General features: G+C 42.3%; 1 protein-coding gene across 2 annotated transcripts in view; it reads left to right on the forward strand.

Moving 5' to 3' along the window:
• The first annotated feature begins 14,599 nt into the window (after window positions 1–14,599).
• LOC147623329 (azadirone synthase LFS-like) overlaps window positions 14,600–27,890 on the forward strand; it is a 46,439-nt gene continuing 33,148 nt past the window's right edge. Inside the window, exons 1-3 of one of the 2 annotated variants that reach the window (XM_086821470.1) lie at window positions 14,600–14,625; window positions 14,676–14,827; window positions 14,903–15,098. In XM_086821470.1, coding sequence (XP_086677596.1) covers window positions 14,759–14,827; window positions 14,903–15,098 — 265 coding nt within the window. In that variant the 5' untranslated portion in view covers window positions 14,600–14,625; window positions 14,676–14,758. The remainder of the gene's footprint in view (window positions 14,626–14,675; window positions 14,828–14,902; window positions 15,099–27,890) is intronic. The other variant, XM_086821469.1, reaches the window with a different exon arrangement.

Genomic DNA, 27,890 nt, shown 5'->3' on the forward strand with positions numbered 1-27,890 from the left:
CTTTTGAGGGGGCTAGACTTTGTTGTTGAAGTTTTAATAGAGGCAGTGGGCTTTGGGATAACTTTACCTTGGCTGATTCAATGTAATATCTTTTGGTTTGGGTAGTTCAGTACATGAGCTTTCTTATTCGTGCTCTCTCTCTCTCTCTCTCTCTCTCTCTCTCTCTCTCTAATATTCTTAAGTAGGGATTTCTCACATGAGCTTGCTAATCTGTTCTCTCTCTCTCTCTCTCTCTCTCTCTCTCTCTCTCTCTCTCTCTCTCTCTCTCTCTCTCTCTCTCTCTCTCTCTCTCTCTAATTTTCTTAAGTAGGGATTTCTTGCATCAGTTTATATGATATCTTTGGCTGCATTGAGTTCTTCCATGTAGTAAATTGCTTGGAAAAAATTTAGAGCCATGGATGAGACCAAGCCACTAGGACAAGACTTGTAATGCTGAAATTTGTAGCCTTTAATGGGCTTCATGGTTATAAAACCTTCATCTAAAGTCCCTCTAGAAATTTGGCATGAAAATGAAACTCAAGGTATGATTTTCATCTTCAAAGCAAGAATTTCATAGCTGGTGTTAATTTTTCACATGAAGGCCTACTATTGGATAGGCCTTCAATTTTTTTAAAAATATTTTTTCCTTGAGGCTAGTAGCCTACTACCACCCAACTTATGTGGAAATGTGAGTGTTGCAAGATGCGAGTGGTGGCCACTTGGAGGTTGGAACTTGGCACCATGGATCACTCGACAATGAGCTTCTTACCTAAGGCTAAGTTATGAATCGTGTGACCATGATTTACAAATCCCCTAGGCTTTGGAGGCTTGAGCCTAGGCCATGGGCCACTGCTTTAGGGTGGCCCCCAAGTTGCCCAACCCTCAGCCCTGAGGCCAATCGCACCACAGGCATGATGGTGAGAGCAATGAGCATGAGGACCAAGACCTAGGCCCTCTTTCAACTTTTATCCTTCATGTTTCCAACTTACAAGTTCCCACCCCTCCAAGCTCCCTCCCAAGGCCCGTTGTACAATCCCAAGTGGCAAGAAGCCCTATGTTAAAAGCGAGTTGCACTGGCTTGTGCATAGCATTTTCGGAACAACCTTATCCAACGCCTAAGCAAAGTGGGTGATTTCTTGGGAGAATATATAATCTTTCATTTCTTGTTAGATTCCATAAACTATAAATAAAACTATGATTTTTTGTGATTACTCATTTTCCTTTTTCGGGCTGGGCAGTCGAGATCTAGGAACATCTCTTTTTGACTTCCCCTTTTCTCAAGCAAAGCTCTTGCATTACTTTGCATTGAAGCTAAGGGTTGGATATAGAGGGTCTACCTCTGGGATTTCCTTGATTTTGATGGAAAGGAACCTGATTACTTATGAAGGAAGGAGCTAGAGTTTGGAATCTTGGTCCCTGACTTCCCTGCCCCAAAAACCTTGATCCAAAAGGAGTTAGACAATCCATACTATGATGTCCAAATCCTTGATAGTTATAGCATTTAACTTCTTTGTTCAAGGGTGGAACTTCTGAAGTTAAATTCGAGGGGATTGAGTTTCGGAAAAAGGACCTTTCTTCATTTCTGGAACTTTCCATATCCTAAGATTAACCTCGTTGTCTCTTAGGCGATGGAAAGTTAGAATCACCTTGCGAAGCGATAAATCTTTTGAAAGATAATGGGACTGGATTCGACGGAACCTTGACAACAAAGGCCTTGGTGAAATCCTTCGCCATATGTACAACTTTAGCCATAGAAGCTGGCTTGGCATTCTTCACCAGGGTATTCAAGGGTTCGTTCATTCCCCGAATGAACCTAGCCATCAGCTGTTCTTCATCCCAGTGGTGGTGTGGTGAGTACTTGAGGAGGAGAGCGAACGCTTGATGATACACATATCATATAGATATCATTTCTTTTTTCGAGGTGTAGATATCATAGATATTGGCACCACCATCGTGCCCTACAAGCTACTTACACCCTCAATAGCCTTTCTTCTACTGAGGTCCCTTTGGAGCTCTCACCAATTATATATTCTCATCTTTAAATAGGTCTTTAAAGGTATCTTGAACAACATAATTAAATTATATAGGTTAAGGCTCATAAATGCTCATTTTGGAAATATTTCCTTTTGATAGGCCAAAAGCCAAAGTAGACTATCACATACATAAAAGGCATTAGAATTTTTTATAATTTGCATTTGTAAACTACTAACTTTAATTTGTAAGGCATGGAAGGCATTAGGATTTTCCTGTAATGTGTGTTTATAACTGCTAAGTTTAATTTACATGGAAGGCATTAGGATTTTTGAGTAATCTACATTTGTTGAGTTTAATTTACATATTTTTGAAAGTATAGTTATTATTATTGTTGATTAAGTGTTGAATAATCAATGTACTTTGTAAGTTTTTTAGCTTAATATTATTTACTTATCCAGTCAATGTGTTTAATAATGATTAATTTTTGTGTGTATGCTAGTAAGCACACATCCGTAAATAGTCTATGAAATCCACAAGGTGCTTTCCCATGTGTGTATGTATAATATATATGTGCAAATGAGTTGCCCTCCATCATTTGGCTTCGATAAAGTAATGGTATTGCCCAATAATGGGTATTGGGGAGAAGTCCCTACTCCTCTAGTCAACTTGGCCAGCTCATGGTTCTGGACCTTAGTTTTAATCATCTACAAGTGTTATGGCTCACCCTAACCCCCCTTCAAACACATCCAAAAAGAGATTACTTGGTGAACCGCAAACTGTTGTGAGGATCTTTCCAATGGCCGAGCTCGTAACCCTTGAGGTCTCCAAGCTCTACAATTCCTTGAGAAGCAATTCCATTGTGCCTCCTACGAGCGTTGTCACACCGCTGCGTTGCACTACTACGGGTACGTGTCCCTCCTCTCACCTCTTCACTCACACACACTCACTAGCATGCATTAGGGAGAGAGATTAGCAAGAGCAATTGCACAATGGGAGAGTGTTGTATTTTGAGAGAAATTCACTTATATGCATGGCCATAAAGTGTTCACACTCACTTAAACTGTGGTCGACCGGGCACTTTAGACTCATAAGAGGCCTAATGCTATTACAATGACTACTTTCATAACATATCCATCGTGAAGCACATCACTTGGGACTTCATCCTCACTTGCTACCACATGCTCTTGAAGCGGGAAAACATACCATTACGGGCGCCCGTCCAAGTTGTAGATTTGGACACCATTGCTTCTTATCTTGAACTTATGACCCTTTGGTGTATCTACCTTGACTCCTTGATGTAAGATAATGGTGGTATCACTTGTTAACCCTAGGAATGGGTTAACATCCCCTCCTTCTTGATGGCGATCGCGTCCTTGTGATCGCGTTGAGAGGACCTTTGTGTGGGGAGAATGGACAAGCTTTGTCGATGGCTTTGAACGTTGATTGACATTCAATGGCCTTTAGTTCCTCTAGAAGGAACAAGAATGGCTAGTTAGTAAATGAAAAGGTTAGTGTTTTATTGGGAATTCCTAACGAGTTCACGACGAGGATGGGGTTTTTTGCGAATGATTGCATTTTTATATTTTTATGAGCTCTTTTTTTTTGCTCACTTTATTTTTGGCAATCATAAGCAAGGTTACATGTGATTTGTGTTAGTGGGGACCCTAATAGATGTTAATAATGGGAGAGAAGAGAGAGAAGGATCTCGAGGACGTAGACATAATCATCAGAGAACGAGATGGTGATTCTCACTTCCTCATTTGATTCATTGAGCGACATTCATCATTTGAAGAAATTGGCCTTTGATTATGTCCCTTTGTGTGGCAGGATTCTTATCAAATGTTGTTGAGTAGTACTTGTTCCTGCCTTAAAGGTGCAAGTGCTGATGTTATGCTGGCTTCACCACCATGAGAGAAGAGCATTCCTCAAAATGAGGTTTTGAGAGATTGCTTTAATTTCATAAGGGATTCATCGAATTCCTCACATGCTTTCTCAACCGCATAAGTTGTGCAATCTATCTCTAATGACTCTTCTGTAGAGAGTATGTCTTCCTCTTAAAAGGGGAAGCGATACTCCTCTAGGTTTTGTATTTTGGTTGTTTTTCTAGGATTGGCATTATGAGGTTCAATCACAACCGATGATCATGTAAGACACTCAACCATGCTAAGCATGCTCTCCTGAGCTTGCTTTTTGCATTTTGCATATATCATATGATCATGTTTTACAATTTGGGGTGGTTGGGCAGGTTCTAGTTTCTTGATTAGTCTATGAGGTGAACTGAGTGAAGAGTCAGAGCTTGTTTCATCCTCACTAAGTGACATACTAGAACTTGTTTCATCTTCTGACTTTTTTTGGATAGCCTTATATAGTAGAGGGCCATGGCATATGATATATGATGTATCATATATGTACGCATATTCAAGGGTACCATGGACAATTTCCCTTTTTGTACACTTAAGATGTTAAGAGTTGTATTTTGTGAGACAAATTACATTAAAGCAACTCGTCTTGGGCAATCTTGGAACATGTAATCAATGCCACATTGTTCACACATGGGTTACAAAGTGTCAGTGGATATGGGCATGGAAGTATTCCAAATTGTATAATCTGCCACCTTGTGAGATCCATGACAATAGAAACACTGAAGTGTTTGATTAACTGCTTCCTGAGTAGTTTCTACCCTTTGGACTGTTTCTATTTGGTGCACGGGAGATGGGAGTTTTGAGTCAATTGTTGATGAATAGGGGCACTTTGTGGTATCATGATAAAAGGATTTACAATATATGTAGTACAGAAAAATAGGTGCCTTGTATGCACAACGGGGATTGAGATGGTCTTAGTGATTGCACTTAACACAGGCATTTCACTCCTTATAGAGGCATTAAGGATGTTTAGCTTTGAAGGATTTCATCCTCTCTTAGAGATGTCGATTGAGAGCTTTTAAGCAAGGCTGCATAGAATTCAGAGAATGATAATTCTGAGATCAATCGTTCGTTTGCCATTGCTTCACTTGGTTTAGATGAGGAACATCTCGTAGCATGATCATCTTCTAGAATGTTGTCATCTAAACGTACTACTTATTTACAACATTAATCGAATGTTTCCGGGTTGGATACAATGATCAGATTGTGTAAGCTGTTATTCTTTAAGCCCATCTCATGAAACATCTCTTCAATTAAGAATTGCTTAATTTTTTCCATGGCTCACATCGTGAGTCCAAGAGTTTTATCCGAAGGATAAATTCTCTAATGGTTTTGTTTGGTTTACACTCAATTGAATAGAGTTCTTTCGCTGCACTCCACCGATCACCTTGCCTAGAAAAGCCATGGATAAAGGTTGTTTTCAAGGTTGTGAAATTGGTCTTGATCGCCGGCATCAATGTGATGAACCATCGACTAGCCTTTCCCTCTAAGTATATAAGTATAGGTTCAATGCATGTACTTTGGTGGGGGAGTTGGGATTTTCAAAGGCTTCGCATCACTGTTCAAATATTTGTATGAATTTGAACACGATCAGTTGTTCCGAAGTATTTGCCCATAATTGTGGAAATCTGTAAGGCCGTATTTCTGTATGAGTCATTGAGGCCGTATGTGAGTGCTCTTGTGGATAGGGACTCACTCAGTCCTTGGGCAACCTCCCTTCTTAGACTAGTCAGTATATCTAAGGTGTGGGCATCCAGGGGGGGTTAAAAAGAGTTGGTACCTTTAAGATTGGTAGGAATGTTAGGTAAATGACCAAAGCCCGGTGAGATTGAAATGACAGGGGGTGTAAAACCCGATAACACTCTTGTTGTTGTCATGGCAAATGGGATTGGGAGTTGTAGTTGGGGCATAGATCTCAATGGCTCAAAGGTGTCAGCCATTGGGTTCAATGAGGGTGTCAACCCACGTAGTCCCTCCTTCGTTGCCATGTATAATTGCTTAATTGCTCCTTAATGAGCAAGCACGTGTTTTTTTTTTGCTTTTTATATTTCCCCACAATTTGTTACAGCCTCAAGAGGCATGGCATACTCTTTGTTGGGTCAAACGAGTGTCCGTTTGCTCTAATTAGCTTAGACGTTACACGTACGTGAACCTCCTCTTATGGATATTTTTCCGAAAAAAGTGCATGCTAGTAACTTCCCAGATGGACAAGGAGATCCTAAAACCCATTTTCCATCACAGTCTCAAGATGAAATTTTTTCCCTGTTTCACAACACGTTTTTGAGGGTGTTCCAAAAGGAATTTGGAAAAACTCTATATGAGAGAGTTGTAATATTTTTGGAGTACTACAACTTTGTCTCCCTGAGTTGTTCGTGATTTTTTCGTTATAGACTCTCAAAAAGTAGCCCAAATATGGTTTGAAGTCATTTTCGTGCTGTTTTTTTACGATTTTTTATGCTTTTCAGGTTGTTTTTTGCCTCGATTTCCGAGTTAAATTTTGAGGCTACTGGTCGGAGGCCAAAAAGATCAATTTCGACTTCGGACAGCCAAGACTAAAGTTGAAGAGCTTGATGTCAGCTTTTCGATAAGCCCTAGAGCGCCTTCATCGGATTCACGGTTTAGGAGATACGAGCCTCCAAGCAGGAGTGTTTTCCAGAGCTTTTTAAAAAAAAAGCCGACGGACCCCCTTTCACGTCATGAACTAGCAGGGTGCAGTTCACGGCGTGAAGTGGACTTCACGGATTTTATCAAATTTGATGTTTTTTTAATACTGTTTCACGTCGTGAGATGCCTAGTGTTTCACGTCGTGAATTGAACTTCACGAAAAAATTAAATCTGATTTTTTAAAAATATTATTTCACGTTGTGAGACACCATGAAACACACTGTGTTTCACGCCGTTAATTGGACTTCACGAAAAAATTAAATATGTTTTTTTTTCGTGTGAACCTTTAGGCCGTGAAACCTTAAGGCGTAAAAGTGCAGAAAATGGTTCACGCCATGAACCAGACTTCACGGAAAATTAAATCTGATTTTTTTTTAGCGTGAACCTTTAGGCCGTGAAACCTTAAGGTGTGAAGGTGTAGGAAAGGGTTCATATCGTGAACCGGACTTCATGGGAAAATTAAATCTGATTTTTTTAAAGGTGTGAACCTTTAGGTTGTAAAACCTTAAGGCGTGAAAGTGCAGAAAATGGTTCATGCATGAATCATTTTTTTTATTTTTTGATTTTTGATTTTTTTTAATCTAGTGAGAAATACGAATTTCCTTGTTTGGGGGGGGTATATTTTTTGAATTTAAAATTAAGGAGATATTGGCATTTTCCCTAAAAGGTAAGTGGAAATAAAAAAAGTTAACCTTTTTATGACAGCCCTTATACCCTTCATAAATGACCCCCAAAAAGGACAATTTGACAACTCATGAGCATCTACTCATTGAATGCTCATTAGTCTTAATGAGTTATGTAAAAAGTGATTAAAAATTAATCAAAGATTAATCCTTTCACGAATCTTTTCCTCTTTTATACTAATCAAGGACTCTAATTAACCACTAATTCCTAATTAATTCACACAATTGAGTACATCATTGGATAGAGCAAAGGAATGCTAATCTATGTGCATAAAAAAATGTGTAAATTAATCTAAAATAAGAGATTAATTAGACTCTTAATTTTGGTCTCTTCTTTTAAGGTAAAATTAAGCAAAGAGAGTCAAATTCCTCCAATTGATGTAATTAGGTGTTTTGATGCATCTAGATGCTCTCAAAACACTCGAAAACACTAATTTTGATTACTTACATGATCAATTTATACTCATTTTCTAAATTTTTGGTCTCTTGGAGTGGATTAATTACTCTTAATGACAAAAACCAGTCCATTAAGAGAAATTAGTCGAATTTAAGGGTTTTTGATGGTTTTGAGAAATTTTTTGAAGGAATAAGGTACTCCAAATGCTTTCTAACACTCTAATGCAAACAATTTCAATAAAAAACTACAAATTAAGCAAAAATTAATGATTTTAATTCTATGTTTAACACTAAAGAGAGCTAACATTCACTAAAAATTGCATTCTAATACATTGTTTGATGCAATTGATGCAAACTAAGCCTACTAAGCCTAATACAAACTATGTGTGAGCCCTAAGAACAATACAACAAAAACAACAAATTAAGTTAAAAATTAAGCAAAAAATATTCTTTACAAGAACAAAAAAGAGAGCTATTCTACACCAAATCACACACAAATCACCATCGAATCCACATTTTTTTCATGGGAAATCATTAATTAAGATAATGTTGGACAATGGGTAATGCATAGATTAGAGGAAAGACGATGGAAAAAGCCAAGGGATGGCTCCCCGGCAGTAGCGCCAAAAATGTTATGGCTCACCCTAACCCCCCCTTAAAACACATCCAACAAGAGATTACCTGGTGAACTGCAACTGTCCTGTGAGGATCTTTCCACTGGCCGAGCTCGTAACCCTTGAGGTCTCCAAGCTCTACAACTCCTTGAGAAGCATTTCCACCATACCTCCCGCGAGCATTGTCACACCGCTGGATTGCACTACGGGTACTCATCTCTCCTCTCACCTCACTTCAGTCACACACACTCACTAGCATGCATTAGGGAGAGAAATTAGTAAGAGGATTAGCAAGAGCAAGACTCAATTGCACAATGGGAGAGTATGTTGTATTATGAGAGAAATTCACTTATATACATGGCCATAAGTGTTCACACTCACTCAAACTGTGGCCGGCCAGGCACTTTAGACTTATAAAAGGCCTAATGCTATTACAATGACTACTCTCATAACATATCCATGAAGTACATCACTTGGGACTTCATCCTCACTTGCTACCACACGCTCTTAAAGCGAGAAATCACACCATTACGGGCGCCCATCCAAGTTGTAGATTTGGACTCCATTGCTTCATATCTTGAATGTATGACCCTTTGGTGTATCTACCTTGACTCCTTGATGAAAGATAATGGTGGTAGCTTTTGTTAACCCTAGGAATGGGTTAATAACAAGGGACTGAACCACCAGAGCTAGGATTTTTATCTAACCTAGCTTGTCAATGTCATATATAATGGGCACACAAAAGAGAGCCCCAAAGACATAGGCTATTTGTCTAAGTTCAAAACATTGATCCTCAGTAGCATCATGTTATTTGGTGCTATATAACTTGAGCTCTCAAGCTGCACTATACTACAAATGGAACGGCTCCCTCCTTAAGATAACAAGTGTATTAGGAGTAATTAAACCTATATGGGGAGCATGCAACTACTTGAAATCAGTAACAATCACCTCTCAAGTAACATTTGCTATATAGGTGGATTAGATAGATCAAATCCATGTATGCATGGGAAAGAGGCAACTAAAGGCAACAAGAACCAGAGGGTTTCTCAACCTGTTGCATGCTTCCTAGGGATGATACAACGCCAGCTCAAGTTTTAGTTCTACAAGATGGTGTGCAGATCATAGTGGACTGGCATACTTTTGTGGCTTGCAAGCTTGGTTTGTGACTTGGTTTGTGCAAGGGTAGAGGTTTGTACGTCTTGGTAGACCAAAGATAAATGTGAATCAAGGACAGTAATGTGGCTTTTGGGATCAAGAACGATGAAGATAGATCTCATGTTTTGGATCTAAATGAGTCAATTGATGATACAAATGTCTCAAGTGATGAGGATGTGATGCACATTTAGTGTCAAGCAAAAAAGAGGAAAGAGTCTGATCCGTCTTTTAGAATTGAATGGAAGCTTGTCTACAAATGGGTCAAGAATAGTGATGTGAAGGAAAGGATAAACTACAAATGGTGTATGGAGTTTCAAATGGACAATCCTAAGATAGTAGCATCTTTAAAAGCAAGCTTGTTTATTCAAAATCATGTATAGCTTTTGATCGAAGGGGGAAAGCATCACATGATTAGCATTATAAAAGTTATGTATTTTGTTGCAACAAGGGACATGTCTTTAGAGTCCTATAAACCACAATGTGACTTTCTCAAGTATATGCATACTGACCCTTGTCTTGTAAGTTCATGGCACTTTTACCCATTCAAGACTCAAGGGCTTGTACAAAGTTTTATGCATTGATGGATCTTTTGCAAAGAATGCAATTACCATGGGCACAATTGATTTGAATTGCATCCGATGGTGCATCATCTATGGTTAGCTCTATAAAGTTTGTATTCACTTTGCTTCATGAGAAGTTACCACATATCATAGGCATTCATTGCATTCATCTCATGGGGCAGCTTTGGTAGTATTAGATGTTGAGATTTCAAGTTCAACTAGTTCTGCCAACATTGATGACCCACCTGGTGGGTGATAGCTTCCGCACTTATGCCACTAGCATGGTTGGTGAGATTATGGGCGCAACTAGTGGTTACAGGTCATGCCACTTTAGTGTATTAGAGTTATGGCATGGTTATAACGCCAACTCTCATATAGTCGAGTTTGCAGTATGGACCGACCTTTGTATGTTATATTAGGAGAGTACTTTCCCTTATATTATGTACTCTTATCTCTTTATACTATGGTTGTAGAGAAGAAAAGAGAAAAGAAGAAAATTTAGCCATCCATCTCTATTGAGTGCTTGTCTACTCTTGTGTGTGTGTGTTTGCTTGCAAGGAGCTTAAGTTCATTCTCTCCCCCACATTATTCTCATGAGATACATGCTCTACGTTCTTGGAGTTTTCTCATGTGGATTTATGCATGGGCTGGGAAATCAACAAAGCAACATGAAGAACTTGCCAAGTTGATGAAGGCTTTTAATGTTCATCCATTAGAGTTGCTTAGAATCATAGGTCTAGAATCTGTTAGTTGTTGTCCAAGGCCAAGTCATGAGCAGGCTAGTAATGATGATGCCAGCTTATTAGAGGATTTTCAAAAACATGATGCAACTCTATACAAAATGGCTACTACATATTAGGTATAAGTTTTTTTCATCTTCTTATAGACATCTTGGTTGAAATGAATGGTCTTAGTCACATGAATTTCAAAAGGAGCAGATTGAGCAAACTAAAATTGGGATATCACTAAATGTTATAATAAGTCTTTTCAAGAAGCGCTACCTTCTTGCTTCATTTGGCATTGGTTCCAATAATTTAAAAGACTTTATGAATAACACAAAAGAGAGTGCATTCTCATACAAATATGGAGATGGAATAATGCATAATCATTTACTGCACTTCTCTTTGATTCCAAATACTTCAAGTGGGAGTTTGATTGAAGGTTGCATTACTTTGAGAAGGCAATTTGTTTAAAAGCTCATAGATGGCTTGGATGCCCTTGTTCAATGCAACTAAACTTTTCAAATTTGCCCTTGTTAAATGCAACTAAACTTTTCAGTCCAAAATATTACAATGTTGAAGATGAAGGTGAGTTAGAGAAGAAAATTTAGATGTTCTTGAAATTCTTATATGGTAAATTTGAGGCAGGATAATATAAGTTTGTAAATGCAATTGAGTGTGCGTTTGATTTTGAAAGATTTACTCTTACATTGCACAAGGCATATCCAAAGATTAGATTTTATGGTGCATGGCAGCAAGTGGGTGGAGAAATCAACTGGATTCAAGCTTGTCTCAATGTGATGAAACTTTGGCGGATCATGTGTATCGTTCTAGCAAGCACCACATCATGTGATTAGAGAAAAATATAATCAAAGATGATGAAAGCCAAAGTCCAACACTTGAAACTTTGGAAATACTTATGTCTTTGTCTTTAACAACACCTTAACATTTACAAGAGCTTGATTTTGGGAAAGCTCTTGAAAGCCAAAGTCCAACACTTGAAACTTTGGAAATACTTATGTCTTTGTCTTTAACAACACCTTAACATTTACAAGAGCTTGATTTTGGGAAAGCATCTATGAGACATGGATATATATATGAAATCTTGTAGGCCACATAGCCTAATTCAATAGACTATTTGAGGAGAGGTTGCCAAGGATGTTGTTGAAGAAGAAAGTTCCATAAAAGATAATAAAGCTCAATTTTTACCAACTTTTTGTTTATGGTGGTCTTGTTAGGTATTTTACTAATGTGTTAGATTGTCCTCATAGCTAATGGTGGGTATCAATTTTCATTCTATACATAGTTCAATTATGTAATGCTTGGAAAAAGGCGTGCTATTTTTTCTAGCAGGGGTTATGACTCTAGCTGAGTTGGTAGATTGATTGATAGTTTCACATATTCTTGGATGTTCTTATGTACATCAGTGGCTTCTTATGTTGTTAGAGATATGTGCATGGTTTAGTTGTATTATATTTGTTAAATGCTTGTTTTTTTCATTGTAGTTGTTCAAGCTTGATTTGGCCATTCTTGTATGTTCATCATCTTACCACCGTAGGAGGTGAAAGAAGTGGAGCTACTTATCTTTGACAATAGGAATGCCCTTATGTCAAGATGATATAAGGTGGAGCTGCTTACCTTTGACAAGAGAAGTGCCCTCATATCAAGATGACAATCACTGTATAGTATGTTCTAGAAGAGAACCTTCTATCCAATGTATAGTTTTTGCTTGCCCTGATGTCAATATGGCAATCAGTGTATAGTAAGTTCTTGAAGAGAAGCTCCTGTCCAATGTACAGTTTCGTGCTTGCCCTAATGTTAAGATGGAAATTAATGTATAGTATGTTCTCAAAGAGAAGCCCCTTTCTAGTGGAAAGTGCAAGAGAAAGCTATCAAAGTTGATGGTGGCTTCAACTGGAGGTGTACATGCAACTTGTAGGTAATAGATCAGGACATGATTATCCAAAAAATCATTGTGATCATGGAAAATCAGAGCTTTATGAGTGTGGAACAATTCATAATTGCTTTATGTTGATATTACTATCTATTCATTATGATGTTATTGTCTAATTATCATGATGGTTGTTTATTTATTTTGGGCTAAATAGACCCCATCATCATGTTGAATCTTGCTTCATGGTGTCACATATACGTTAAGGCATTTAGATAGTTAGTCGTAATTACCATTGCAAGTCATTAATGACATTGGCAAGCTCACCTAGCCATGGCTCTCTTAAGATGTTGATCAAGCCATGTCAACCTCCTGCATCACCATTATGTGAAAGCTATGAGTTTTATTAAAGAACCAAGCCCACTTAAGTATCTATTGTTCGAGAATACTTTTTGCCACAAGAGGCATGTCTTGTGCATGTCATACCATCATGTTTTGTGCCATAAATTAGCTCACAACTATTTTTTGTTGTTGTTATTGTCTAATCATCATGATGGTGGTAAGATAGTTTGTTTATTTTGGGCTAAACAAGACCCATCATGCTGAAGCTCGCTTGATGTTACTATCTAATCATCATGATGGTGGCAAGATAGTTTGATTATTTTGGGCTAAATAAGACCCATCATGCTTAAGCTTGCTTGATGGAAGCACATATATGTTGTGGCCCTTAGGTACCATTGCTAGTAATTTGTGACATTGGCTCTCTTATGGTGATCAGTCTATGTTAACCTCTACCTTTATGGCAAGGGCATCGCCATTATGTGAAAGCTATAAAGAACGAAGGCCCACTTTAGTATTTGTTGTCTAAGAAAACTTTTTATCAACAGTAGGCATATCTTATACTTGCCATACCATCATGTTTTGTGCCATGTATTAGCTCACAAATTGTTTTTTGTTGATGTTATTATCTAATCATGATAATGGTGGTAAGATAGTTTATCTATTTTGGGTTGAACAGGCCCATTAATAGCAGTAGGCATGTCTTATGCATGCCATACCATCATGTTTTGTGCCATGCATTATTAGGATAAGCAGTCATTGTAGACTATCATATGTTTGTTTAAGTAGGTCACGACTCATGTTGTTTGATATATGGCCATAAATGTTTCTAGCATTGGATAGCATACCAATTTGCTATTTTAAAGAGTGGGGAATGATCAATCGAAATAGAGTAAGGATCCCTCAGGTAAGCATCCCTTAAGTTTAGAGTTTTAGGCAATTTAAGCAACTTAATGTGCTGATTACTAGCCATCCTTTGTCTACTTTATTGTTTCTCCTTAAAAGCTATCTGACAAATTACAATTAATTTAATAGATATTGTGTGTTAAAGCTGCACTTGATGAGGGCATGTTCCAAGTAGGCTCATGGAACTCTATTTTTGCTTTTGCTAGCTTAGACAAGTAATGCTTTTGAAGATAAAGGCCAACCTAGACAAAAGGGTTAACTATTACCAAAATAAGGATACATTTTGAAGGCCATTATTTATTATTATTCTTGAGAAGTTTCACTTTTGAAGGCCACCCTTGGGGGACAAATATATTGTTTTATTAATACTATGTTACCTAATATGGGTGCCAAATTTTGTTTCACATTAATTAATTAGTTGATAGAAGGGAACCTTAGGAGTTGGGCATTTGAATAATTTTTGGGAACCTTAGGAGGAGGGCGGTTGGATCTGGAAAGTTCTACTGATGGCGGTTCAGGCAGGGATATAAAATGGGAGTGGCCTCCTAGCCGCTCGAGGCCTTGTGCCTCCTTATAGTGTTGGGAGCCTTGGGAGGAGGCGATCCCTTCCGGTGTTTTGGCTCTCTTTCGGCTAGAGAGAGAGAGAGAGAGAGAGAGAGAGAGAGAGAGATGTGTTTTTAAACAAAAAAAAATCAATTAATGGTTCGAGCTTGAGAGAGAGAGAGAGAGAGAGAGCGAGAGCGAGAGAGTCCTCCACGCCTACGATATGAGGAAGCGAGAGAGAGACGTACGTTTTTGTTCGTTTGGAAAAAAAGGTTTTAAGGTTAAAACCTTAGGTAGACCCCATTAATTAATTAATGAGGTCTACCTAAGGTTAAAACCTTAGGTAGACCTCATCAATTAATATAGAGGTATACGTGCGAACCTATGATCACGGATTCAATCTTCTGCTGAGAATGCCTGAGTTAGCGTGTATTGATTTGGGGAGCACGGATGTGGCCGCCTCCGTCGAACTGATTCGAAGGGTAATCTCGAACCCGAATACGATTTTTCACCCAATTTTTTTCTCTATTCCCGGGCTCTGATGTGGGCGTTTGCAGGCATGTCTGGACTGTGGCTTCTTCTACCTTGTGAACCATGGGATCAGTGCGGCCTTCATGGAGCAAGTGTTTGAACAGAGCCGGAAGTTCTTCTCTCTTCCCCTCAAGGAGAAGGCCAAGTACCTCCGGAATCAGAACCACAGAGGATACACGCCCTTCCTTGACGAGACTCTGGACCCTTCCAAACAATCAAAAGGTCGCTCTCTGGCTTCACCTGCCTCATAGTTCTTTTTGGGACAGTAATCATATTTAAGTAGGTGCCAGAGTTTGACTCAATGCAAATAAACATAAAACTGGAAAAAAATAAACATGACCATATCTCTGTACACCTACTCATATACACAGAGATGCCTAAATTGCTCGGGGAATGAAAAGCACATGCACATGCACCTAGGCATATGCATAGGATTAGCAATAGTAGATGATTGGGAATCTTGATAGCTTAAGAGGGATCTATCAAATAGATGGGTGTGGACATTCATCATAGTTCTCAAAACCATAATCTCCAGAAATGGGAAACGGGAACCAAAACGGCACCCCCCCAAAACGGAAATGGAAACGGGTAGGAAACTGTTGAAATAGCTAGATAGGCACACATGCTTGGGCAGATTTATGGATAGATAGACAGGAAGTTGGATAAAACAAACATGAGCCGAAGCAGAAGCCATACTAATGTAGAAGGCAGTCTGAATTAGCCTAGGTTTCTTGATTGTGGTAGTACTGCATGTGTGTGCACATGCCAAATTCACTGCTATCACATGCTCTTCCCTCCTTGGTGCTACAAGTCATGCTTAAAGAAAAACACGTTTGCATACAAGGAGGCGTTCAATTGGAGTGGAGAACTAGTGGGAGAGCTGTTGTTCAGATGGTTAAGATGTTGAGAAAGGTGATGTGCATGTTTCCAACCTGTAATAGAAGCCACTACGGGTGTCCAAGGACAAGAACCCTGAGTCAATCAACTGAGGGGAGTACTTCTGGTTGCCCAAATGAGTGAAAGCAGGAACTAGAAAGCGTGACTGCACCTTGAATCTCTGGGTCAAAGTCAAACAAGGATAGATGGATGCATGGATGTAAAGGTTGATAGGATTGTTGGAAATTATTTCATCCCCATATGGACTTTCCTATGCACATTCATGCTTGTATCTGGCTCCATATGAAGCCCTGCATATGCATCTAGGCCCTACACATTTTTTTGCCTATTTTTAGACATTATTTCAGCATTTTTTGCATAGTCAGCCAGTCCTCTGATTTTCTATTGGCCGACCAGCTTCTCTCCCACCTATAGCATCATTATTATCTCCCTTTTTAGCTTCTACAGTGATAGGCAGCATCTACGGGACCTCCCTCATGCTGCTCCACGTGATGTACTACCTTTTCTGGTGATATTCAGCAGTGATCTTCTTTTCTCCTTTATGCTTGCTGTCCATATAGAGTGTTGTACAGTTCTTGCAGCATTTCTTTGTGGGTATCACAGCATAGTACCCATTCTTTCATGGTATCAGAGCGGGAAACCTTTACAGGGACCCGCGTTTTCTTTTCCCATGCTGCTGTTGACTGTTTACAGCATATAGGAGTTGTTCACTTGCTGCGTTTTCTTCATCAGTAACCTGTGTTTTTTCCTGTGGAGCTGTGTTTTCACTCGGGACTGCCTGCAATTTCTTTCTATAGAGCTGCTTCCCTAGAGAGTCATTCTATTCTCTTTTTTTTCTGGTTCCTACCACCCACCCTCTCTTCTAGTCTTTCTAAAGGAGGCTTGGGCTCTTGGAGGTGATGGCTTCTGGAGATCACCATTCTCCCCTCTTGGGGATTCTCCTCTTTCCCTCTCATCCCTTTGGATGAGTATCTTCCTTCCCTTGTGCTGTTTCATGCTGATTGTCAAATCCCCATAGGATCTCCTCGTAGAACGCTCCTGGTACAAGACTCGAAACTTGCAAACAAACGAAACAAACATGATGGGGTTGCAGGCCTGACTCACCTCCCAACCTTGACAGCCGTGGGCAAGCCCACAAGACTTGGCTATCCCCACTGAGCCACGAGCTGAGCTAACTAGATGGAGGTACCGACCAATCTCTACCTCGTGACGTCCCATACCGCCACGAAGCTGCCCTCGCAGGCCTCGAGACTGCCGTCGGCTTCGGCTACATGAAGCAGGTGCACGTCTGCACTAGATCCAGGCTCTTGACCATAGAGCTCTCACAAAGGCATGCGAGACTCTATATGACTAATGACTAACCTTGGCCACCCTTTTATAGGCTCTTGGCCGGTCATCGGGCATCCACACTTGGGCGCTCGCCCGTCCATACTTGGGTGCCCGCTCGTTAGTCTATCCCTAACTCAGCTCGTCAATCAGCCTGTCTAGCTCCAAGCTTCCCCAACCTCGAAGCTAGTCTTGTGTGCGTGTAGCACACGGTAGATACACACTGTGCACATGACATACTCCCCTTCCTCTAAGAGCTCACTCCTGAGCTCACTAAAAAGCCAGGGTAATCTGTCTGAAGAGTAGTCAATGTCTCCCATGTAGCGTCCTCCTCAACACGATCCTTCCACTTGATGTTGTATTCCGTGATAAGCGTATTATGTAATCTTCTTTCACGAAATCCAAGAATCTTTTCTGGTTCGTGTGGAACAAATGTCATGTCCTCGACATCTATGATTTCTTGAGAAGTAACTAACTGGTCTGTTCCACCCAATACTTCCTTAAGTCTACTGACATCAAATACAGGATGAACTTTCACATAAGAAGGCAAATCCAATTCATATGCAACTGAACCAATCCGTTGTGTAATACGAAATGGTCCACTGAAATCAATCCCGTCAAGTGGGAATAGACTCCGTTGGACACCCACACGCGTAATAGCACAACTTAATATCACAATTTGAAATGGACAACTGAAAATTGAAATGAAATGAAATGTTGATATATGGACACCAGCACTGGGGCTAGAACGGGCCGACCCCCCTCAATATATGATATATTATTGGGAGTATTTAACAAATACAATGCTCCATGGGTTCAATGAACCAGATGATGTCCATGTACAAATGAATACAGTACCAAACAAGAGGCTCGAAGTAGATGTTCGAAGGAGAGCGACCACTTGAGTGGTCCAGTCTCTACGGTCCTGTGCCTTCACGGGACTCTGCGGAGAGCGCCCCACTGGTGTTCCAGGACCACGCACAAAGAAGCGCTCCCGTACTAACGCCTGGCTCTCCCAATCTCGGCACCTTTGGACCGTGGTTCTCCAAAAGCTTGGACTACCCGGCACCGAACAGGTGTTAGCCGTAGTGAGAATCCTTTATCAGATTTACAACAAAGTTCTTTACTTAAATCTGAATTCACTTACTTGTAGCTCGCAAATGGAAGACAAATACCTGAGGTGTCTGTGTGCAGTTACTTGAGAGGGACAGGAGGGCTCGGCAGCCTGTCGAGGAGGAGGAGCTGCCTGTGTTGAAGGTGTAGCCACCTAGGAGGTGCAAAGCCACCTGTAACCGCCTATGGAGGGAAAGTGTAACTGCCTGCAGAGGAGCACAGCTGCCTGCTGTGGAGGAGGAGGCGAAGCCGCCTATGGAGAGGATGAGGAGGAGCCGCCAGCAGAAGAAGAGAAGGTGCAGAGGCCGCCTAGCTGCAGCCGCCTGCTAGAGCCGCCTGCAGAGAAGATGGCAGAAGGAGCAGCCGCCTTTGGAAAGGAAATACCTGGTTGTAGCCTGCGCCACCTGCAGTGTAGAGGTCAGCCCGCTGGAGAACAAATGCAGCCACGTACAGAAGCCACAGCCGCCTGCTGTGATGCTGAAACCGCCTGGCTGCAGCCTGTAGAGGAAGAGGTGTGGAGGAGCAACCGCCGATGGAAAATAGGTACAACCGCCTGCTGGAGGAGATGGAGCAGCCGCTATGCAGAGTAGGCAGCCGCCTGTTGGGGAGGAGGAGGTGGCGCAGCCTGAAGAGATGGAGGCGCACGATCATGTGTATGGGTAGGGTGGTCGCTTTTTTTGTAGATGTTGGAGGGGAGTTAAACAATCATAGCTGGCCAGCTCCCCACGTTTGCATGGGGGCGGCCAGCTTCATGGTGTGGTGTGGATAGGTGGCCATGCACCCACCCCCACACACTTAAGGGGTTAAGTGTGGGGTTTCCCTCCCCACCTTGGCCCACAAGTGGGTGTCCATAATGGGTGCGCACTTTTAAATGAATATGAACTTACAACCTTATAACATTAAACGTTAGAAATAAAACTATTAAACCAACAAGTGCAATACACTTACCACCTGTTCACATGCAACAAAACTCGTCAGAAGACAGAGCAAACTTCACGACTCACTGGCAAGCGTCCCCGCTTAGTAAGTGGCACGTCAAGCAGGCAAATACAAGAATACAAGTCATGCGAAAACAATTTCAAACATGCAAAACATGAGTGCATGTGCAAAATAGTATCATGGACATATCTCTGTTAGAAGTCATCTCCTGTCTAGATTTATACACCAGGGCCTTTGTTGTGGGTGTGCCCGCCCTTATGAGGTGTTTTCCCATTTTTCCCCACTCTCCGCATTTTTCCCCTATTTTTTCCCATTTTTCTGAGGCTTGGGAGGGCTGCCAGAGGGTGCCAAGAGCAGTACAGTGCTGGCCGACTGGATGTTTATCAGTCGTGGGCACTCTTGCTGCTGGCCGACTGGTTTTGATCAGGTTTTGGCACCAGATAGCTGGCCGACTGCATAAATGCAGTCGTGGACTTCTTTTATCAGTCGTGGGCTTCTCTTATGCTGGCCGACTGCCCTCTAGGGGGGTATATATAGGTCCTCAGCCCCCATACTTCATTTGTATCATTATTCGGGATCTTCTTGTGTATATAGAGCAGAGTTACACGCCTACATCTGTCTCTCTCTTGTGCTGTTTTTCTGCCTGCGTTTTTGCTTTTGCTCTTGTGTTCCCAGATTTGGTCATCATCTCCGCTGCATATTCTGACATGGTATCAGAGCCCTAGGCTCTAGATAGGTCTTGGGATTTGTGTGAGCAAGAGGGGGACTGTTTTTGTGGCTGATTGGTGGACTGTTTTGGGCTGATCGGGAAGAGGAGAAGCAAGAGGAAGGCGGGCTGATTTGCTGGACAGCCACTTGCAGGTTTTAGTTCTTCTTTGTTCCCACCCACCCACCCTTTTCAGAGTACATCCCCGCTATGGCAAATCTGTTTGAGATGGCCGAGAGACATGTGAAGATCCCGACACTCCCCACGTTCCCGGTGGACCGTCAGTTGGACGGGAGCAACTACGGCATATGGAAGGTGATGATGGAATCCGTTCTGGAGTCCTACGATCTCGCCGATTTCGTCGTTGTTGGTGTTCCACGGCCGGAAGTAGAGGAAGGGGAGTTACCGTCGATCCAGAAGGACCGGGAGGCCCAGACACAGATGTGGGATCGTGTCAACGCTAGGGTCCGTTCGTTTATTTTCCTCAACTGCACACCACAGGTAATCAATCATGTCAAGCACATGACGCTGGCCAGAGGTATATGGCAGCATTTGGCCTCACTTTACAACAGGGTATCGCCCATGAAGAGGATTTCCTTGGAAGTACAGATGCGGGTTATGAGCCCTGCAAAGTCGTCGACGATGCGGGAGCATATTAACAAGCTGCAGGCTCTTCAGTAGGAAGTTCTTCAGGCTGGGAAGGAGATATCGTCAGAGGACATGGCCATCACGTTGCTGTCACATTTGCCCTCTTCGTACTCAGCATTCTACTCCTCTTTGATTACCAGTGGCAGGCTCAGCACCATCACGTGGGAGGAGCTTGTGCCCATGGTCCTGGACCAGGAGGAACGATTCACGAACCCTCCTCAGGGTGGAGGTTCGGAGGCCTTTACTGGCCAACGGTCGAAAGGCCGTAACTCGGGCAAGGGGAAGGCTTCATCGGAGAAGTCTTCTGAGAAGATGTCCGACGCTGACCGCGAGAAACTGAAGGCAGAGAGGACCTGTAATGATTGTGGCGAGAAAGGCCACTACTGGAGACAGTGTCCCAAGCGGAAGACCGAGAAGGGTGAAGACTCCTCAGCAATCATGAAGACTCCGGCTTTTGTGCACCTGGAGGTGATGGACACCGATGCTTCATTTTCTTCAGGCAGGGAGGAGATTGGAGGACTCTCCGCAGCGGATACTCGGGAGTGGATTCTCGATAGTGGTGCTTCCAGGCACATGACTCCTTCCCGTTCCGGTTTACAGGATCTCTGCAGGCTTTCTGGTCATATTCTTACTGGGGATACGTCCACTATCCCAGTTCACAGTGAGGGCAGGATGGAGATAGTTCCCGATGGCAGAGGGGGGAAGCATTCCTCCCAGGTGTTGTATGTTCCGGCACTTGGTTTTCATTTGTTGTCAGTGCATCAGGTTTGCAAGACTGGCGTACGGGTGGAGTTTGATGAGCATTTTGTTGCTCTCCGGGACAAAGCAACAGGCCAAGTGGTTTGGGAAGGTGGAGTGGAGAATGGAGTCTACAGGCTTTCAGCACTCTCTCTCCCAGGTCCTCAAGATTGTGATGAGTGGCAGTGTGGTAATGGCTACTCAAGTGTGGATACGCTGCAGGTGCGGGCTTTCCAAGACCAGGTGGTGGATAGCTTGGCAGTAGATGGCAGCAGCAGTTGGCCGGAACTTTCCAGTACTGAGGTTGGTAGTTCTTGTGTTCATGAGTCAGAGGAAGCTGAACAGGTCACTTATACTCTGATGTCTCATCGTGTTTGGGACATAGAACTTCCAGTAGTTAAGGATGTTCTTTCCACGGGGACCTTTCGGAAAGCCAGGCAGGTGACAGGTGATTACTTGCAGAAGGAGGTGGTTTCTCCAGGCTTTGTGGTTCCGGATTCAGAGGGGGTGGTTGACAGGTTTCATCAGGTTTCCAGGACTTGTTTGTGCACCGTAACAGGTGTTGATCCTTGTGAGTAGTGTGATGTCTCTGTGACTCAGAAGCTGTATGGTTCATTGATCTGGTTGATGGACATCAGATTGGATGGGAGCTTCCTGATGAGGCAGTTGAGCTCTTGGTTGCAGATGTCTCTTTGGGAGGCAGGATTGCGTTTCCTGTGGTTTCTGCGGCATGCGAAGGATCATGGACTCTTGTACACAGGAGGGGGATTGTTGGATGGAGTCCGACTCCGCGGTTGGAGTGACTCGGTTTGGGGAGGAGATCCGGACACAAGGAGATCTACTTATGGCCCAGGAGCAGTTTTACGGAGCAGGAGGAGGTTGCATTGCAGGTTTGGGCTTCCACTGGAGGAACCCATGGTCATCCAGAGGCACTTTGTTCGTGAACAGATTGTTGCTGATGACATCTTGCTGGAGTTCTGTTCGACGGAGGACAGTACGGTGGACCTCTTCACGAAGTCGCTCTCAGGATTTGCTCAGGCGGCACCCCAGCTCCCAGTGGTTGGTTACACAGCCAGGAGCTGAGAGGGGGTGTTAGAAGTCATCTCCTGTCTAGATTTATACACCAGGGCCTTTGTTGTGGGTGTGCCTGCCCTTATGAGGTGTTTTCCCATTTTTCCCCACTCTCCGCATTTTTCCCCTATTTTTTCCCATTTTTCTGAGGCTTGGGAGGGCTGCCAGAGGGTGCCAAGAGCAGTACAGTGCTGGCCGACTGGATGTTTATCAGTCGTGGGCACTCTTGCTGCTGGCCGACTGGTTTTGATCAGGTTTTGGCACCAAATAGCTGGCCGACTGCATAAATGCAGTCGTGGACTTCTTTTATCAGTCGTGGGCTTCTCTTATGCTGGCCGACTGCCCTCTAGGGGGGTATATATAGGTCCTCAGCCCCCATACTTCATTTGTATCATTATTCGGGATCTTCTTGTGTATATAGAGCAGAGTTACACGCCTACATCTGTCTCTCTCTTGTGCTGTTTTTCTGCCTGCGTTTTTGCTTTTGCTCTTGTGTTCCCAGATTTGGTCATCATCTCCGCTGCATATTCTGACAATCTCCTCTTCATGGAACAAGTACAAAATATCTGTCGGGCACAAAATGGCACGACATAAAACATAAATCCTGGTCTTCCTATGGAGTGACAGTCCCATAGGTAAAACACAGTTCCAGGCATGAGCCTCCCTATGGAGTGACAGTCCCATAGGCAAGACACGGCACAAATATTGGCTCTTCCATGGCGTGACAATCCCATGGATAGAACACAGTCCAGGTCATACACGAATGGCACCAGTCTGGCTCCCGTCCATACGACACCATCCTGCTAACACACGGGTGGCACCAGTCTGGCTCCCGTCCATGTTAAGCAAAAATACTGGCCTCTTCACATGAGACACCGGCCTGGCCTCAAGTGAACGAGACACAAAACTGGAGATGGACCAAATGGTCGGCCAATTGGTGACATCCACAATATCTAGGGGATAATTTCGGAGATCGACCTGTACGTAAAGTCTCGAAATCTTTCGGAACTCGCAAATACACCATCGTTCCTTTAGAGAACTCTTTGGGCGAACGATGTCTATTAGAATAAAATCTGTCTCGGTCTTGAGCACTTCTAATAGATTCCTTCGCAACTTGTAACATTTCTTGCATATCTTGCAAAAAATTACGTGCTGCATCATGTTGAAGTCCTGAGAATCCCACTGTAACAGGTGATCTAGGTTGAAAACCATACATAAGCATGAAAGGATTAAAACCTGTACTCGTATGCTTAGTATTGTTATATGCAAATTCTAACATAGGAAGATAATCCTCCCATGAACTCTGCCGTTTGGATACATATGCTCGAAACATATCCTCCAAAATCTGATTCATTCTTTTAGTATGGCCATCAGATTGAGCATGATCTGAGGAACTCAAATTCAAAGTTGTTTCCAACTTCTCAAAAACAAGTTTCCAAAAATCACTTGTAAACTTAGAGTCCCTATCACTGACTATGTCTTGCGGTAACCCGTACAGCCTAAACACTTGCTCGATAAACTGCCTTGCTAATTGCGTAGCTGTAATGGTCTTTCGGATCGGTAAAAATCTAGCCATTTTTGTCAAGCGATCTATCACAACCCAAATAGAATTGTGGCCTTGATGTGTTCTTGGCAATCCGGTAATAAAATCCATGGAAATACTTTTCCATTTATTACCTGGGATTTGCAAAGGATGCAACAACCCAGCCTGTCTAAAGCGTTCAGCTTTATTTGCTTCACAAACTTGATACTTGAGAACATAATCTTCTACATACCCTTTCATCTTTGGCCAATAAAAAGTGTGTTTCATGAACGATAGTGTCCTGTGTACCTCAAGGTGTCCAGCAGAAGGGGCGTTGTGACACTCCTTAAGAATCTTGGACCTAATGTCTGGGATCTGTGGTACACAAATTTTGTCATTACGGAAGGAATAGTAACCCATTCCGAATCATCCACTGGTCTCCTGGAGCGTGAATGGTAGGTTGCTCAGTCATCGAGTCTTGGTCAATCAATGAGCTCCCGTCCTGGATCTTCTGCCAAAATGGACCAAAATAATTATCAGTCCTGCAAAGCTCTCTCAATGATTGAAATAAGTCGGTAGAAATCTCGGTGAACGACAAAGTATTCACCTCTCTAATTCGACTAAGCGCATCTGCAACACTATTCATGGACCCTTTTCTATAACGAATTTCAAAATCAAAATCTTGCATTAATTCAGCCCATTGAGTTTTCCTTCCTCTCAAATCATCTGCATCACACACATACTTGATTGACTGATGATCAGTCAATACCACAAACTTGGAGCCATATAAATAATGTCTCCAAACCTTGAGAGCGTGAATCACAGCATAAAGCTCATTCTCAAGGGTTGGCCAACGAGTTTGAGTGTCATCTAGCTTTTTACTTTCAAAAGCAACAGGTCTACCATCTTGAAATAGAGCAGGCCCGATGGCATAGTCACTGGCATCAGTTTCAAGAACATAAGGCCGACTCGGGTAATGCTAAGATAGGTGCTTCCTTGACTTTATCTTTCAAAAGTCTGAAGGCCGTATCCAGATTGTTATTCCAAGTGATAGGCTGATTTTGTTGCCATACATATAGGCAGTGATGTGTGTGAACACACTTAGGACCGCCGGGGCACTTTTTCCCTCTTTAGGAGGTTTTTTTCCCTGGCTTGTATATACGCCCATCATTCTAGGGCTAACTTATCTTTTGTACATTGACACAATCTAATACACTTTGTGTTGTGTGCATTCTTGCTTCTTCTTCTCCAAGCTTTGTGTGCTTTCCTGCAACCCTAATTCCAACAATTGGTATCAGAGCAGGCATCGGCTCCCAGGGCTACGCCGCCAGCACCCTCCGACTCACGTTCTCCGATTGAGGTGAGTTTTCACGAGCGCTTGCAGGTCCCTATACTCTATAAATAAGCCCGAAGGTCTTTGCGTTCTCAGAATTTGCATCTGAGGTCGTTTCGGGCTCCGTTTTTGCATTTCAAGTTCTGCACAGGTGTTTTCGTCATTTTCTGCAGAAATTTCGACAGTGCAGTTTTCTGCAAAACAGGCATATGTTCTCTATTGTGGACCGTGCTACATAGCACGAGTTGTTTTCAGTTCAGTCTTTGCTTCATTACAGGCAGCTTTTGCATCAGTTTCAGTCAGTGGCCATGGCTAATAACAGCAATGATGTATTTCGCATGTTGTTTGCTGAAGACAAACTGGATGGAGACAGCAACTACCCACTTTGGGCATACATGATGCAGCATGTTTTGGTTGCAAAAGGAGTGTGGAACATTGTGCAGGGTATGGATATACGTCCAGGTTCTGTGGATGTAGGATCTGTTGAGGATGTTGCAGGTTCTAGCAGTTCTACTGTTGCCCTTATAGAGAAGGGGGTTTGACAAAATTGGTATGGTACATCATGAGCTTGAGAGGGGTTGTTGAGACAAGCTCGTTGGGATGGTAAAGATGCGCAGGCTCATGCCTTGATTGCACTTTCTGTCAAACGTGACTCACTCCACATATTCGTTCAGCTAAAACAGCAAAACATGCTTGGGATATTCTAGCTGGTTTGTATGCAGGTCGTAACGAGGCAAAAATCGCTTACCTGCGTAAAGAGCTAGAATTAAAGATTATGCAAGAAGATGATGACATGAATGTTTTTCTTGCTGAGATTAAAGATCTCAAAGAACAGTTGATTTCTGCAGGTGAGATTATTCCTGATCATTCTCTTGTGCAGACTGTTCTTGATGCTTTACCTGAGACATATCAGACTTTTGCTTCCACGTGGAGACTTCTTAATGAGGACAGACCTGATGCTGTCAAGTATGATACTTTAGTGAACAAGCTCTTGCAAGAAGCGCAGTCCAGGCAAAACAGGGCCAGGCAGCGTGCAGTTGATCAAGCATTTATTGCTGCCCAGCAGCAGAGAAGAAGTGGTAAGGCAGCCCCTTCCACTGTTTCTTCTCCTATTAGTAGGTCTGCAACTTCTTCTCCTTTGACAGGTAGCAACAATAAGTGTGAGACGGCTCTTGATAAAGGCAAGAAAAAGACCAGGTGCAACTATTGTAAGGCAAATGATCATGTCATTAAGAATTGCCCTAAGCTAAAGGCTAAAGAGGCAAAGAAGAAAGAGTCAAATGCAGCCACAATAGCGGATGCTTCTACAAATGCAGATTCTGCAAATGTTGTGCAGGATACAGAATGGGCGTTTAGCGTGTATTGCCAGTATGACCCATCTGTACATGATGCATGTTTGGCAGTTTCTGTTGACTCTCATGTTTGGTATTTTGACAGTGGTGCTACAAAGCACATTACCTCGTATCGTGATATGTTCACTTCTCTTGAGGCTGTCCCTAATGGGAATACTGTCACATGTGTCAATAATGCTTCTTACCCAGTGAAGGGCGTTGGTAAAATTATGCTTACGGCTGCAAATGGCAGTGCTTTCACACTTTCAGATGCTTTGTATGTGCCAGGGATAAAGAAGAATCTATTGTCTGTCTCTGCGCTTGCTAGACTTGGACTTGTAGTTAAATTTGTGGATGACAGATGTACTGTTCATGATTTGACTTCTAGTGATACGATTATTGTATCTGGCACCTTGTTTCGTGGGCTGTATAGGCTCAATTCTTATGACAAGTGTGTGGAAGATTCAGCAAATGCATTATCTGATGAAAAGGCAGTTTCAGATGCAAAACTATGGCATGCTCGTTTTGGTCATCTGAACTTTGCTAGTTTGTTGCGGTTTGCAGAAATTTGATATGGTTGCTTCATTGCCCCCTCTTGAGGCACCATTGAAACATGTTTGTGAAGGATGTATTTTGGGCAAAATGCAGCGTTCTGCATTTCCAAAGGATGGTTCTGTGCGGGCCACTCGCAAATTGCAACTTGTACATAGTGATGTTTGTGGGCCTATGCAAACTCCGTCATTTGGTAAACACTTGTACTTCGTGACTTTCATTGATGATTACTCAAGGCATGCATGGGTATATCCACTGAAGGCAAAGTCCGAAGTGTTTTTGTGCTTCAAACAGTTTTTTCTTATGGTTGAAAATGTATCCAATTGTACTGTGGGCACTCTCCGTACTGATCGAGGGGGGGAGTACATGTCTAAAGAGTTTGATGCATTTCTGGCTAGTCGCGGGATAAAACACCAATGTACAGTGCCGTATACCCCTCAGCAAAATGGTGTTGCTGAGACGAAGAACAGGTCACTTATGGAGATGGCACGATGTATGGTCAAGAGCCAAGCTTTGCCACATGCGTTTTGGCTTGAGGCTGTCATGTGTGCTGCATATGTACTCAACAGGTGTCCCACTAAGGCCTTGCAGTCTATTACTCCATACGAAGCTTGGCATGGTAGGAAGCCTTCTATTGGTCACTTGCGTGTCTTTGGTTGCTTGGCCTATGCTTTAGTGCCTGTGCAACAATGCAGAAAATTGGATGATAAGGCTGTTAAATGCATTTTTGTTGGTTACAGTGCTGAGAGCAAGGGTTACAGATTGTATCATCCGCAGTCAAAGCGTATCTTGATTAGTCGAGATGTTGTTTTTGTGGAAGATGGTGTGCAGCCGTTGT

This window comes from Cibotium barometz, chromosome 27, assembly GCF_041138505.1.
Source record: "Cibotium barometz isolate CiBa-2024 chromosome 27, ASM4113850v1, whole genome shotgun sequence".
Lineage (NCBI taxonomy): Eukaryota > Viridiplantae > Streptophyta > Polypodiopsida > Cyatheales > Cibotiaceae > Cibotium > Cibotium barometz.